Genomic DNA, 16,253 nt, shown 5'->3' on the forward strand with positions numbered 1-16,253 from the left:
ATTATAGTGGCTTCTACCATAGCGGGAGTTTCAGTATCAATCCGTCGTTGTAGCTTCCTCTGTAGTAGATCTTGATTTGATCGTTATAATGGGAGTATTGGTATCAGTCCGTCATAGTGGGTCTTGATTCAACTACTATAGCAGGAGTATCGGTATTAATCCGTCATCGCAGCTTCCACCATAGTGGGTTTTGATTCGACCACCATAGCGAGAGTATTAGTATTAGTTCATCGTAGTGGTTTCCACCGTAGCGGTTCTTAATTCGATTGCCCTAGCATGAGTATTGACCCACTATAATAGGCTTTGGCTCAATCGTGAAAGTGGGAGGCTAGACCCACTATGGTGGGCTTTGGCTCAACTACGTAAGCAGGAGGATTGACCCGCTGTGGGTTTTGGCTCAATTGCATAAGTGGGAGGCTGGACACACTGTGGTGGGCTTTGGCTCGACCGCGTAGGCGGGAGGATGGACCCATTATGATGGGCTTGGACTTGATCGCATAAGCGAGAAACTAGACCTATTGTGGGTTTTGGCTCGATCGCATAAGCAGGAGGAGGGACTCATCGTAGCGGGTTCTAGCTTGACGATGTGAGTGGGAGAAGGGACCCATCGTAGCGGGTTCTAGCTCGACCATGTCAGTGAAAGGAATGGACCCAATTTTCATTAGGAGAGGGTCGAATCGCTTATTTTAGCTTTCCACAGGACCAACTATCTAGCCTCGATTTGTCGTGGTCAAACCCGCTGGTTATAAAGTCTGGCGATTGTATGTTTGTACTTGAGTGCACGAAGGTGCGCCTTAGCCTTTAGTTCCTCGACCAAGTCTAGCAGGCTTGTAGCCCTTCGCTTGAAGTGGCTTCATTAAATGTCGTTGTCCGAGGGGTTGGGAAGACGACTTCAGGTGGGAAGACTGCCTCCATACCATAAGCCAAGCTGAATGGGGACTCCTCGGTCCCTCTTTTGGGGATGGTCCTTGAAGCCCACAAGATGTTGGGGAGCTCATCGACCCATGATCCTTTAGCACCGATGACCCGTCTCTTCAGTCCTTCAAGGATGGATCTATTGGTTACCTCGACTAGTCTATTGGTTTGTGGGTGTGCCACCGAGTTGAAATTCAGCTGGATCCCGTAAGACCAACAGAATTCTTTAAACTCTGAATTGTTAAACTATGTCCTATTGTCCGTGATGAGGGCTTTTGGGATCCCATACTAAGTGATAATATTCCTCCACATGAACCCTTCCACCTATTGTTAGGATCCCTTTATTTTCTGAGCTTTTGAATATTATTTTGTTGAGTTTATTTAGTTCGATAAGGGTCGGATAGAGGTTTATTTAATATTTATTTATTATTAAGAGTCCAAGTCCTGATGGACTCTGTGTGGAACTCTATAAATAGGGATGTAACTATTTCTTTTCGACAAGCAATGAAATATTATTTAGTCTTTTGACAAACCCTAGGAGGTTGATCCCCTCAAAGTGATTAAGGAGGTCGATCCCCTCGAAGTGATCATCCCCTTTTCTCCCCTTTCTTTAATGATAAAATCCTAGGGCTTTATCATTTAGTATCAGAGCAGCGATCCTTGGCGTTCTCACTATAATTTCTCACAACACTTCACCGTAGTTATCATTATCTCAAAAAAAAAAAATGAGAAGAGCGAGAAAGGGTCATCGCAGCCTCATTCCCGAGTGAGGCTTCACCCCTACTAGTCATAGGTGCCTTGCAAGCCAATCACGTGAGTGATGACACGTGTGACATGATACACATTCTTTATGCTTATTGTTATTTGGTATTTTATCACTTTATATTGATTGTTACGCATATATATTGTGATGTCCATAGATTTGTGCAATGAGAATCGGATCGTGATAAGATCACAATAATAAGACCGATTCACCTTTAAACACAGACCCTAAATAATCTTATTCATAGGTTACTTGAAAGGGATATCGAGATAACCAGACAGACTGGTGTGCTATATTCTCATTCATATGATGGAGCTAACTGGTATCATAGTTGCTTGTGTGGGGACACTAAGGATATAGTGTAGGTGCTCATTGGAGAATGAGTTTACTGATTGATTCACTTACGAAATATTAGATAGTTGATGATGCCTTATTGTTAGACAGGGATTTCGTAGTCCTAGTAGTGTATCTAGTCCTTAGACTTGAGATACCAAGGATGTCATGTATGAGTACTCCACTCTTTGATACCGGACTTATAGGTTTGGAAGTTTCAAATCTAGTACAGCCGGTTATTGGGAGTGGCAACCAACCTTACGAGGGCTATTAAGTGTCGATAGAGGATCATCCGCTCTCAGTATCATGAGAGGAATATCCTATATATTCTTGCTCAAACAAATCCTTGGCTAAGGTTATTCTGATTGAGAGAGAAAGAGTTCTCCGAGAGAATCCGATTACAACGAGACTCGAGGAGAAACCATATGGGCCTAACAACACCATGCCCACTATATGGTTTTTGGGATATTAGATGGATGAGGGACTATAGGTACAGAGTAATTGAGGATAGATATATCCAAAGGATCGGATTCGCTTATATCGTCTGGGGACTACGGCATAGTGGCCTAGTACGTCCGCAATCGATGTGTTAAGTGAATTATTATGGAGATAATATTTCACTGAGCCAAAATGAGTTCTGATAGGTATGATTCATGACTAGCTCGATATTGAGCCTAGAGGGTCACACACATATGGTAGGTGTTGCGACGAGTAGAGGTTCAAATATGAGATATCCGTTGGAGCCCCTATCTTATTGGATATCCAATAAGCCCTTGAATTATTGGATCCCATGGATGAGATACAATAAGAGCTAATAAGAGATTATTGGATAGAGACCCACTAATCTAAGAGGCTTGAGTAATTTAATGGAGATCTAGTACCCAATAGGGTAGGATCCATTAGGGTTAACTAGGGGCTTCTATAAATAGAAGGGAACTAAAGACCCATAGGCTGGGGCTTCTTAGTTACCACCTCCTATTCTCCTCTTTAGATAGCAAGCATGGAGATTTGAAGAGCGTCGTTATAGTCCAGTTGTGTGGATCACCGCTAGAGAGGAGGATGCTTGACCTCCTTCATCCTCTCCAATATATCTATTTGGATTCAGGGATATACGATCTCCCTAGGTAACACAACTATTTCACATGTGATTTTCTGTGTTGCAGGTTTTGCACACCAATCTATGCACGACGATGAACACATATTAGAAAATTTAGGGTTTTTATTTTATATTCTTCCGCTACGCATGTGATGTCCCCCATAGATTTTCCTACTACCCTAGCTTTCGACCAGCAACCACCGTCGTCGTCGCTCTCCGGCCAGTGACCACCACCGCCACTGTTCGCCGGAGACGATGTTGCTAGTATCCCATCCCGCCGCAACCCCATGATTACTTCCTGGCTAGAGTCCACCGTCGCCCACCTCCCTTTGGGTCGCAGCCGCAACTGCTCGACCATCCCTCCTCGTGGCAATCGAAACAAGGCAACCATGACCACCGCAAATGCCACTGTTTCCTCGTCTCTTCGCTACCGGCATCGACAATAATCGCCTCCCAACCACGCCCTCAACACTGCCTTAGCCGACACTCGCTTCCCAACCGCGACCCTCCTCCCATTGGGTCAAAACCGTAGCCGCTCATGGCGACTTTTCCACCCCTTAGTCGTACCTCATCCCATCGCTACTTCCCAGCCAATGATCACTGCTTCCCCTTCTCCACTACCGCCACTGCTTCCCAAACAAGGCAACTCATCGATTCCCAACCGTGCCACTATAGCTTCATCTTCAACAATTGCCGCCTACTAGCCTTGTTAATGTCGCCTTCCCCCCCTTGCCCTGCATCCTCTGCCACAATTGTTTGTTGCACCACCGCAGCCTCAACACCGATTGCTTGGCGACCACTCCCTTGGGTAGCAGTAATTGCAGCCAACGCCATCGCCATCGCCTTCCAGCCCCCGGCGGTCTCACCCCACACAACGATAGAAAATGGGTGATAACTTTTCCTCCTCGTAGCGACCACAGCAAGCCTTTTCGCTACCCTAGGCATCGACAATACTGATGCCCTTGACCAGACATCATAAACAAGAACTGGGGATTACAAATTTACAATTTTATTGAATGGCTACCAATAACTCAGTGAAAGCATAAATTAAAGCATTGGAAACCAGAATTAAGAACCGACTACAAGAAACCCTTAACAATTTCAAAAAGAACCTATTAGAGAACTTTAGCAAGTTTCAATAAGGTGGAAGTTCAAGTTCTGTATTGAATAGATCTGGAGATACAAGAAAATGGCCCTAAGAATATGACACAAGCTACCCACCCACGTATTAAGGTAGAATTTCCAAGATGGGAAGATGAGGATCCGACTAGTTGGATCTCCAGGGTAGAATTTTTTTTTTATTTTCACAAAACCCTAGAAGAATCCAATATAGAAATAGTCTCAATCTAGCTAGATGGAGACGCAATCCAATAGTATGATTGGTACGAAACTTACCATAGAGTTCCCTCGTATAATAAATTCCATTGTTCTAGTGGTGTATCTGGTCCTTAGAATTAAGACACTAAGGATATCCTGTATAAGTATTTCATTCTTTGATACCAGACTTATAAATATAGAAGTTCCAGATTTAGTACAACCGGCCATCGAGAGTAACAGCCAACCTTACGAGGGCTATTAAGTGTCGATAGAGGATCATCCATACTCGGTTTCATGAGAGTAATATCTCATATATTTTTGCTCATATAAATCCCTAGCCAGGGTTATTCGAATTGAGGGAGAAAGAGTTCTTCGGGAGAATATGATTAGAGCGAGACTCGAGTAGATTTCGTATTAACTTGATAGCACTATGCCCGATATACGGTCTTTGATATATTATATAGATGATGGACTATAGATATATGGTAATTGAGAACAGACAGGTTTAATCGATTGGATTCCCCTATATCATCTTGGGACTACGGTGTAGTGGCCTAGTGCGTTCGTAGTCGATGTGTCAAGTGAATTATTATAGAGATAATAATTTATTGAGCTAAAAAAAGTTTTGACAGGTTTAACTCATAATCAGCTTGATATTGGGCCTAGAGGGTCAAACATATGATAGGTGTTACGACGAGTAGAGGTTCGGATATGAGATATCCATCAGAGCCCCTATATTATTGGATATACAATAAGCTCCTGGATTATTGAATCCTATGGATGAGATCCAATAAAGCCAATGAGAGATTATTGGGTAGAGACCCACTAATCTAAGAAGTTTGAGTTGTTGGATGGAGATACAGTACCCAATAGGGTAAGATCCATTAGGGTTAAGTTGACATAGGGCATCTATAAATATGATAAAACCAAATGGTCATAGGCTAAACCCCTTTTGGCTATCACTTTCTATTCGTCTCCTCAACTAGCAGCCCCTATTTGGGGCATGTAAATATTTGGACAATGATTTGATGAGCGTCTTCACAGCCCCTACGTGGATTAACGTTAGAGAGAAGGATAATTGACCTCCTTCATTATTTCCTAAATTTATATGAATTCAGGGATATACGATCTCCCTAGATAGTATAACTTTCTTGTATGCATAGTTTTTTAGTTTCGTGGGGTTTTACACATCAATCTTCGTATGACGATAAAAACTTTTTGTGAAAATCTAAAATTTTCTTTTCTGTTCTTCCGTTGCACATGTGATATTGCCCTAAGATTTTCCAACACTTACACAATCGGAACTAAATCAAGTCATGTCCCTTCCTTAGCCACAACATAAAGAATCATAACACTACATAATCTAATACTTTTAATTTTTAACGCTCGCTTCTATAGCTTAAATTTATAATTAATTATATTTAGGCTCTCATTAATTTAATGTAATACTATAGGAAACACTAGACACACTCGCTATATGTATATGTATATGTATATGTATATGTATATGTATATGTATATGTATATGTATATGTATATGTATATGTATATAATTTAAATAAAAATATTATTTTTTTATTAATAATATATTTTATTTTAATGTGAATCTTATAATTGTGAGTTGGTGACGAGTATTTGCTAGCTTTATAATAGAGTACTCATGACAAAATCATAAAAAACTTGGATGGAGATTTTTTTATTTGTCATAAAACTAAACTCAAACAATGTTTATAACGATGCTAATTAAAATTTCCTGCTTGCTTTTCCAACACTCCATTTGCATCATGCTGAAGGAGAAAGTTATGCATCATCCTTCGTACCAATCCTTCCTTCTCCAACCGTCAACCCTATTTTGCTGCAACCAAATCATCTTGCAACAGATGGATTCATAAGATGTCAAATCCCACCATTCCGTGTTGCAGTGGGAAGAGAAGTTTCCACGGAATTAACGAGAAGAGAAAGGTGGAATAGTGGAGAGGTTTGACTTCTCGTCCGTGTCTTTAGCTTCGGTCGGCATTTGACTTTGGCGATGACCACAACGATGGGTATCGATTTGCTGTTTGATTTAAATCAGGGTTCAGCTTTTCTTGCGAGAGGAGCTTCGTTTTGGTGCTCGGTCTCGGTGACTGTGTGGTGAGAAATGCTGTTTACTGTTTTGGATGATTAGCTGATCCTGCGCTTTCTGTATATATGTTTACGTGTAGGTTGCCACTGCTTTCCAGACCGCAACTCATGGCGACTCTTCCGTGGACGCCGGCGACCGCGGCGGTGCACCAGTACCTGACGGCCGCGCTCTCCCACCGCGGAGCGGCTGCGCTTCCATACACTGAGGAAGCCAGGTGGACGATCCACCAGCATCTCGCAGCCCTGTCCCACGCGTTCCCCACCCTCCGACCCACCGCCGGCCACTTCACTCACAACGACGGCCGTGGCGCCACCCTCCTCCGCGCCGAGGGCACCATCCCCCTCGCAACGTCCTCCTCCGCCTGTCTCTCGATCTCCATCTGGCTCCTCGAGGCCTACCCCAACCTGCCGCCGGCCGTGTTCCTCTCGTTCCCTCCGGGCACGGCCGTCAAGCCGCGCCATCCCCTCGTCGACCCCTCCGGCTCCGTTTCCGTCCCTTATCTCCGGTCCTGGATCTTCCCTTACTACAACCTCGTCGACCTCGTACGGTCTCTCGGTCACCTCTTCAGCCAAGACCCGCCCTTCGCCATCTCCCCGAGCGCCATCCACGACGCCAAGGCCAGAGAGACCGCCAAGGTCGTGGAAGCAGTGCAACGGCACCTGGCGGCGGCAGGGAAGAGCCACACGGCGGAGATGGAGGCTCTACTCGACACGCAGACGCAGCTCAAACGGAGGAAAGCGGAGATCGCCCGCGGGTTGACAAGATTGGAGGAGGAGAAGGAGCTGCTGGAACAGCAGCTCCAGATGCTGATCATGAACTGCGACGTGATGGAGAGTTGGGTGGCGAAGAACCACAGGAGGCCGACAGCGAGCTTGGACGGCGTGTTCGAGCCGTCGAACGCTCACTCGACGCCGGCGATGGAGTGCGTGGCCGCGGACATGGCGGCGGAGGACGTGATGTATGCGTTGGATGAGGCGTTGAGGGAGGGATGTGTTCCTCTTGATGTTTACTTGAAGAGTGTGAGAACCACGTCGAGGGAGCAGTTCTTCCACCGAGCCATCTCCACGAAGCTTGCTCCACCTCAGTTTGAGCTCGAGAATTAATGGAGTCAATTGTGTGATGTACGTATGATCACATGAATTCTTCCCTTCTTTTTTGTTCTCATTAATAAGGGCTTTGATTCCACTCATATATACATGTAGATATGAAGGATTATATATATATATGAACATTGATGTTGATAATGGATATGCAGATGCTTTCCGATACCATATACAGACTTGAATGTGGTGTTCCATTTGGTTGCTTGTGTCTCTTTTGATAGATATGTTGTGATCATTTGCATGTTTCAGGTTATTATAGTTTTTTCTTTTCATGCCAATTTATTTAAGTTTTAATTCAATTACCTATTCTTTTATGTTTTTAATCAGTGTCAATTTATCCAGAAGCTTATGCGAATAGATGATACATGATTTATATTGTTAGAAGTTACTTTAGTCCTATTTTTAAGAGTGTAAACATGCATGTTAGAAGTTGTTCCTAAATATTAGGAAAAATAACCAAAAACATACACCCACAATTGCTTGGATTGTCGTACAATAAATAGTGAGAACCCCAGTAACATAGTAAACACTCAAAATCTGTTCTTACCAATTGGAATAAAGAACCAATGATTGACCAACAAAATTAGATCTCTACCACAGCTTGGTGTATGAAGAGCAGAAGGCTGAATTGGCATGTGAGTTGGTGTGTCCTCATCGTCAGCTTCAACCGGCAGAAACAAGTCGGTGTCAGCCTTGTTTTGTTGCACTGCATCTATGCGGATGGGGATGCGTCCATGGAGTGTGTACATGGGAGTGACAGGCACTTGGTAGTCTCCAATGGAGGACCATCAGGTGTACCTGATGAAAACATTTTTTTGCCAGCTCAATGGGGTACCGCTGAGAGTAGAGCTGCTGCACACACAGATCCAACACAAGGATTCATTAGAATTATACACAGGAATGAAAACAAAGAGCTAAGAATGGTTGTGAAACTGTTTCATGAAGGTTTGAGATAAATACAACTGAGTTTGTGTTACTTACTACCTTTCAACATGACTTTATATACTGTGACAATCACATTCAATAATTAGTTTTGATTGCCAACTCATGAAATTTAACTTGACCGACGTAAAAAGAAAAATAATTCGACTAATCAATAGAAAATACTCGTATTTGATATTTTATTTCAGTTTGAGAATTAAAAAATTATTCGTATTTCTTATCTCAATCTCCTATCTTATAAATTTTAATTTATTGTAGGTAAAAAAGTTGCATAAGAAATTCAAATGGTTAGATAAACTTAGTAAATTCAGAAATGAAAGCATACATAAAAAAGTTGGTTTTTGAGTACTATTAGTACTGAGGTGGTATATGAGTCAGCAGCACCTCAGAGTTCTAATTAGCCAAAAATATTAATCAAACCATGATGAGATAAAATCAATCCATTTTTTTTTCCTTTTATACTATTTATTTTCATAATAGAATAAAAGGATTATTTTCTTTGATGATTAGAGTTAGATTTTCCTTTCATTGCATCCAAATTCACAATATTCTCATTAAGGATTGTTGCTATGGTGCATGGCACTGACAAAGACATTATATATGTTATCTTTTATCCCCAAAATACTAATGAATTCCAAATAAAAAAGGTCATATTAATTAATTTAATGAGTTCCAAATCAAAGTCTATCTACTTTTAAGATGGAAACGAAAAAAAGAACAAAAAAAAGGGAGCCAAAAAAGCAAGAAAAAGGATCCCCTGAATTTGCTCCTTTTATGTGAAAGCTGATGCAGTGCTCTCCCACCACAAAAGAGGCTGATGAAGCCTGAAAGAGGGGGCTTTTTTAAGGCTTTCTTCAAGCTCACAACAAGCAGCCCATGACCGCTGCTTTTGAAGCTTAAACCCCGGTTTCGAGGGTGGGAGAGGCAAAGTTAAACAGGGCAATAATAATGTAGCAGCCCCTCCTCCCTTTGTCTCTTCCTCCTTGTTCTTTCCTCCTCTTGCTCTGGACTCACTGCTTACCGTCCCCCCACCCCCACAGCTGCCCACAAAAGCCAAACCGAGCTCATCATGGGATCCAGTCTCTTCCCCTCACCACTAGTGTAGTGTGGCAGGGGGAAGGATCACATCCTCCACGCCTCGCACCTTCTTGCCTCGCCCCTGCTCCCAAAGATCCTGTCTTGCCTTGAGTTTTCGGCCAAGGGCAACATAACAAGGTATGCCTTTTCCATCTCTTTTCTCGATGGCATGCGAATTATTCATGTATGTGGAGGGGGTAGCTGACCTGTGTTTCCTTCCTCCTCGCTCGTATGCTCGTTTGCAGTGGGAGGAAGAGGGCAAATCGAAATCTTGGGCGTTTCCGTTCTCGCATCCATGGAGACCGCATCTCCATGTGCATCTTCTGGGTCTGCCAGCCATCTGGAGCTATCAAGCTCGGATGACCTCCCCGTTCAACAGAGCCTGCTCTTGTCAGACGGTCTCGAGGTACTACTATAAACCCCATTGCTTCCTTCTCTTATGTGCCCCAGAGGGAGCTCAGTTCTAAAGCTCTCGCTTTTTGATTTAGGGAACAGTGTAGATACGATGGGATAGTAGTGGATCTTTGGAACATGTATTGTTGTGGACAGTTAGTTAGGTTTTTGGGGATTCTGTAGCTTGATTGTTGGTTCAATCTTGCTACTGTATTGCAAATATTGGTCTTGCAAAACTAGAATCTTTGTTCTGCAGATTTTGGTTATATTATGGGGTCTGTTTTCCTTTTCTTTTCACTCCTCCAACCCAACAACGTGGCTTCATATATGAGTGTCATTTTTATAAAAATAAGGACTTTTTTTTTTTTTTTCCAATTTTACCTTGTTTTCTGTCTATTAATAATCATTTTCTCAACTTCATAATCAGAATTAGTATATGGACAAGTGTGCTAGCACCATCTATACCTAATATCTCACTTTCATGCTAAACCTCGCTTGCCATGCTAACCAAATGAGGAAATCTTAGAGCATTGTTTCATTCTACAAGAGTTGATAATTTAGAATTATATAATGAAAAATGTTATGTAGATTATTGGAGTCAGCCAAAGTTTAACAGCTATTATCGTTAGATTTAGTTTGACTTAATTCTTTGAAACATGTTCGACTCCCACAGACAACTACAGTAACTGATTTCAGAACCATTCTAGTCTTGAAGAGATTAACATGCTCCCGATGACCTTGATATTTAACTTGCCTCTTGATTTTAGGCTTTGAGGAATATGCGGTCGCAGTTATACTCGGCAGCAGAATATTTTGAGCTATCTTACATCAACGACGATCGGAAAGAAACGTATTGTTTGGTTCTACCTCATATCCTAATTTTCTTTGATAATTGGGATTTGAAATGTTAGAACTTTTCCTGATCTGAAGCTACCGTGATTGGTCTAATGCAGAGTGATGAGGACTCTGAAAGATTATGCTGTTGAGGCAGTTGTTAATGCTGTGGATCATTTAGGTTCAGTGTCACATAAGGTAAACAATCTTCTCAATGAAGAGGTTGATGAGGTCTCTGTAGCAGAGTCTGAAGTATCTTGCATTGAGCAGGTATCATTCGGTCGATTGTTTTCTTTTACCTTTTTTGTTAATGTAGTAGTGCATCATCTTACCAGCCTTCTATCTTCTCACCTTCAGAGACTTCGTACATGCCAAGCATGTATTGACCAGGAAGGTCTTTCTCAACAGTCCCTTTTGATCAGACCTCCAAAGTATCACAAGCGCTACATTCTACAAGGCAAATAATGTTTTCATTTCCATCTATCTATATATGTGTTGTTTACTCTGTTTGATCGTGAAACATTCCTCATGGCCAGGTTTCTGGAGCTTCAATTAGATAACTGATAATACTGCACCTTGTTCTCTCTTGTCATTAGATGAATCCATGGTCGATTGTGACAGACAAGCCAAGCTAAAGTACGAAGAACTTCATCCACCTACGGAGAACGGCAAACTACAGCAGCAGCAGAGCGGTAACATCATCTTTATACCTTGTATCATATAAAATGTGGCTGAGAAAAATATAGTGACATATTTATATTTCTGCAAGCTTGTTCAGCAACAAGGTGTAGGCCATCTCCAAACAGGTATGCCGTTCTCCAGTCCATTTAATGGTGCTGAAATCTTGAATCTAAATCCAGATTGGCCAAGATTAAAGACAATGAGTTGGTACTGCATGCAGGAATGCTCGTTCATCATCCCCTTCCCCCTGTCCTCCTTTAGTAAGAGAACACTCTTCATCACCTTCTCACAACTCACAGCCGGCTTCACCTTTACCACAACTAGAGAAGATCTCTTCAAAAGGTGCTGTGAAGTTGAATTGGCTAACACCTTCTCTTGATTATGATTTGTACAATTACATGAGATTAAGTTGAGATTCATATGATTCATATTTTGCTCATTTCAATGCAGGAAGAAGAGATAATTCACCACTTCGAGCTTCTAATCCACTTACACGAGCAAGATCAGCAGCAAATAGACCGCCTATTCCTAACTCATCAAAGCAGGTTGATCGATTTGATTCCTTTTTCTGTATTTTCTTTGTTGTAGATGATTCTATGTGAGATGAAAGTAATTTCACAAACGATGAGCATTTTCTACATTCATTGCACAACTACCACAAAATTTAAAATGGTACAGAAACCTAGATTGTGCATATTATGTTTCCAGAGATGCCACAGTCTATCTTACTAGCATGAATATGTGGTGGTCTTTCTTCTGATAATTTATCATTACTCTTTTGTTTTTCGTTGCAGTATCTTCTGGAGTCCCAAAATTCACTACCAAATTGCTTGCATGATGAACGGTACAATCGCAAAGACACCGAGCAAAATCCAACCAAGAAGAAAGGGTTCCTCAAGTCACTGCTCATGCGGAATAGGTCATGGACTGATGAATCACTGTACAGCTACTTGGATGAATATTAAGGAAGCTCATTGAAGTATAAAAATAGATGATGACAATAAGCCATCAGCAAGCAATTCCTTCAATTTTGCTAATTCAAAAAGCTTTGTTATATATGTATTGTTCTGTTATGGACGGATGCATCTTTGTGCAAGGCAAGTGATGTGTTGCTAAAATCTGGTCCCAATTGTAATCCAATATCTCAGCTGCCTGCTTTCATTCAGATTCAGCAGTCTAAATGGGCGCTGTTGATACATGGAAGAGCGAAGTGCCAATTTGCTTGCTGCCTAATTGTTGGATGTGGGAAATGCTTTTGTGGCAAGTGCATTCATGGATTATAATTTCCTTGATCGACTATTCATGATTCCAAGAAAATTGTTATTGGGACAGATATGTTTGTGGGGATGCACACATCGAATAATAATAGATATTAAGAATTGAAATATTACTGGTGAAAATTTTCTTTCTCACATCTCATAATTGCTTAAAATTTATTTTTCGGGCATGATTAGCTACAAAATCCAATTTTGCTTGTTTGATGAAACGATTTTAGTAGTTGCTTAAAATCTTATATTAATTTTATTTTTTTTTTCAAAAAATATGCTTAAACTAAGGGAATTTTAGAAGCACTTTTATGATTGATTAATAATGATTAGTGCTAGTTTCTATATATTTCAATCTAATCTATAAAAAAATTAAAATATATGAGGTAAAAAAAATATTTATACAAAGATAAGGAAGAATGAACTACACAAGTCATGAATACAAAATAACTTAAAAGATGATGATTGGATAGATATTCTCTTTAGTCATTAGTAAAAAAAAATTACAAGAGAACTAATAGTAAAATATTTGGATTTATATAAAATAAATATCAAAGTTGTGAATATCGAGAAATCAAGTAAAAGATTATGATTTATTTGGATAAATCTTCTCTTTAATAAATAACAAAAAGAAAGGATCAGATAACCAATTGTAAAAGGTTTTGATTCATACAAAATAAATCTCAAGTCATAAATACTAAGAAGTGAAAAGATCATGATTTGTTTGGATAAATTTTTTTTTAGTAAAACGAAAGAATTATACGAGAATAAATAGTAAAAAATCTTTAATCATGCATTTAAAAAATTCAATATGCCTAATTCTCTTATAATAAAATCAAATTATTCCTCGCTTAGTGGTTTAATAAAAATATCTAATAACTGATATTTCGTGTTAATAAAATCTAAAGATATATCATGAATGTTAACATAATTTCGAATAAAATGATGTCTAATATCAATGTGCTTAGTCCTATAGTATTGAATAGGATTATTTATCAAACAAATTACATTAGTATTATCACATTTTATATGGATGTTTTTATGGCAAAGTCCATAATCTTCTAAGGTATTCTTCATCCAAATTATATGCGCATAACATACACTAATCGCAACATATTCAACTTCAGTTATAGATAGTGCGATAGAGTTTTGTTTCTTGGATTATCAAGAAATAAGTGCATGACATAGGAATTAACAAGTTTTAGAGGTAAATTTTCTATCTATTCTATATCTTACAAAGTCAACATCAACATAAGCAATGAAATCATAATTTTTAGATTTAGGATACCATAATCCCATATTAGGAGTTTCTTTTAATTATCTAAAAAAAATTTTAACTACTTTATAATGAGATTATTTATGATTGAATTATAATCTTGCACAAAACCCAACACTAAATATTATATAAGGTCTGATTTTAGCAAGGTATAATAAATTACTTAGTCTTTTGATCAAAATATTCTTTTTTATTGTCCATATCTAATTTAGTAGAAATGCTCATTGGTATTTTAATAGCCTTAGCACTATCCATGTAAAATCATTTTCATCGATCCAAAATATATTTGGTTTGATTAATGAAAATTTTATTATTTAATTATTAATTAATAATCCTAAGAAAACTATTAATTCACACATCAAACTTATTTCAAATTCTTAGCTCATACTCTTAACAAACTATTTACATAAAGATTAATTTATAGAATAAAAAATAATATCATCAACATAAATTTGAATTATAAAAATTTTTATTAAAATATTTAATATATATAATATGGTGTCGACTTTATCGTTTGAAAAATTATTTTGAATAAAAAAAGAGCCAAGTCTCTTATATCAAGCCCTAGGGGCTTGCTTCAACCTATAGAGTGCCTTAGATAATTTATAAATATAATTTGAGAAAAGATCATTTTTAAATCTGGATGGTTGCTCTATATAAACTTCTTTAAAAATAAAATCGTTAAGAAAAATATTTTTAACATCCATTTGAAATAATTTAAAAATTTTAAAAATGTATAGGTAAGGAGTATCTATGGCTTCAAGTTTATCCAAAAGAGCAAAGGTTTCCTAATAGTGTATATCTTCGTCTTGGTTGAAACGTTGGCCTGCTAATCTAACCTTATTTCGAACCATAACACATTGTTCAATTTGATTATTCCTAAAAACCCATTTAGTACTAATTATAAGATCATCACTAGGTCCAAAAATAAGAATCAAACTTTATTTTTTTTAAAATTAATTTAGTTCTTTGTGCATTGTCAAGACCCACGAGTCATCTTAAAAAGCATCATCAATGTATTTAGGCTCAATTTGAGATAAAAAAAAGTAGTATTTGCACAAATATTTTTTTGACGAAGAATGAGTTTGAACACCTATTTGTTGGAAAACCTTAGAGAGGCATGACATGCACAGTAGAAGAATAGAAAACAAAACTAGTTTCCCAAAGAATAATATTTGGTCGTCGTGCGATGGTTGGTCGCAAAAAAACTACAAAACCAAAAAACCATGTAATAGTGTGTGATGTCCTAGGGGAGATTGTATATCCCCAAAAACACAGATCCAAATACATAGATGAAGGAGGTTAGATTTGTTGAATCTCAGATTTTGATGATGAAATCAACAAATGAGTTTATGATCTAATGAGTGTTTGAGAAAAGTGATGCAGGACTAACTTCGATCATGAAAAGATAAATCGATTTAAGTAGGAGAATCAAATGTTAGGCCAGAGTGGATCATATCAGAGATCGAGCATCGGGCCAGAAAAATTAGGTATTATGCTAAGATCGGATGTTGTAGGAGGTCAACGTGCCAATGGATCGGGCAATACGCTGAAGGAAAGGACGATGCGTTGGAAGTTCGGATGAAGTGCCGGATGAACTAATGACATGCTAGAAAACGTAGGCTTCATGATTTATAGTTCTTCTCTTGATCAAAGTAGGTTAGAGTTTAATTGAGTTGGTTTTGGGTATAACCATGCCAACTTGGTTAGGGGCCCATTAGGCCTAAATCAGGACTGAATTGATCCTATTAGAAGGCCAATTTAGTGACCTAAAGTTGAGCCAAGCGGTGGAATCACCTATGAGCTAGAAAGTATGAAATGTACTTTTTAAAAAAACCTGACGGTGGTACTACTAGGATCAGCGGTGGTACCGCCCAATGTCAAGCGATAGTATCGGTCAGACTAGTGGTGGTACCACTAAGACATAGTCTCCCAGATTGTGTCAAACGATGGTGCTGCCCAAGCAAGCAGTGGCACCACCAGTGCTTAGGGTGGCAGGTGGTGGTACCACTCAACACTGGTGGTAGTATCGCCAGTATCCCGAAAACTCAGGTATAAGACTTTTTGCGTCTATTTTTAAACTACTTAGGGCCTATAAATACCTCACTCATTCTTGCTTAAGATAGCAAAAAA

The 16,253-nt window shown here is 39.3% G+C and overlaps 2 protein-coding genes across 3 annotated transcripts; both read left to right on the forward strand.

Annotated features, from left to right (window-relative positions):
- Positions 1–6,358: 6,358 nt before the first annotated feature.
- Positions 6,359–7,797, forward strand: LOC135671176 (protein ELC-like). The gene is made up of 2 exons (XM_065179133.1): positions 6,359–6,469; positions 6,629–7,797. The coding sequence occupies exon 2, from the start codon at positions 6,657–6,659 to the stop codon at positions 7,650–7,652; it is 996 nt and encodes a 331-aa protein (XP_065035205.1). The 5' UTR covers positions 6,359–6,469; positions 6,629–6,656; the 3' UTR covers positions 7,653–7,797.
- Positions 7,798–9,481: 1,684 nt separating this feature from the next.
- On the forward strand, positions 9,482–12,812 carry LOC135671177 (probable protein ABIL3). Of its 2 annotated transcripts, none has more exons than XM_065179134.1 (10): positions 9,482–9,809; positions 9,917–10,077; positions 10,832–10,914; positions 11,018–11,168; positions 11,256–11,355; positions 11,495–11,590; positions 11,668–11,704; positions 11,800–11,921; positions 12,030–12,124; positions 12,374–12,812. In XM_065179134.1, the coding sequence occupies exons 2-10, from the start codon at positions 9,967–9,969 to the stop codon at positions 12,542–12,544; spliced, it is 966 nt and encodes a 321-aa protein (XP_065035206.1). In that variant the 5' UTR covers positions 9,482–9,809; positions 9,917–9,966; the 3' UTR covers positions 12,545–12,812. The 2 variants fall into 2 exon arrangements, with proteins under 2 accessions (XP_065035206.1, XP_065035207.1); XM_065179135.1 differs by having other exon boundaries at positions 11,677–11,704.
- The last annotated feature ends 3,441 nt before the right edge of the window (positions 12,813–16,253 follow it).

This window comes from Musa acuminata, unplaced genomic scaffold (assembly GCF_036884655.1).
Source record: "Musa acuminata AAA Group cultivar baxijiao unplaced genomic scaffold, Cavendish_Baxijiao_AAA HiC_scaffold_1138, whole genome shotgun sequence".
Lineage (NCBI taxonomy): Eukaryota > Viridiplantae > Streptophyta > Magnoliopsida > Zingiberales > Musaceae > Musa > Musa acuminata.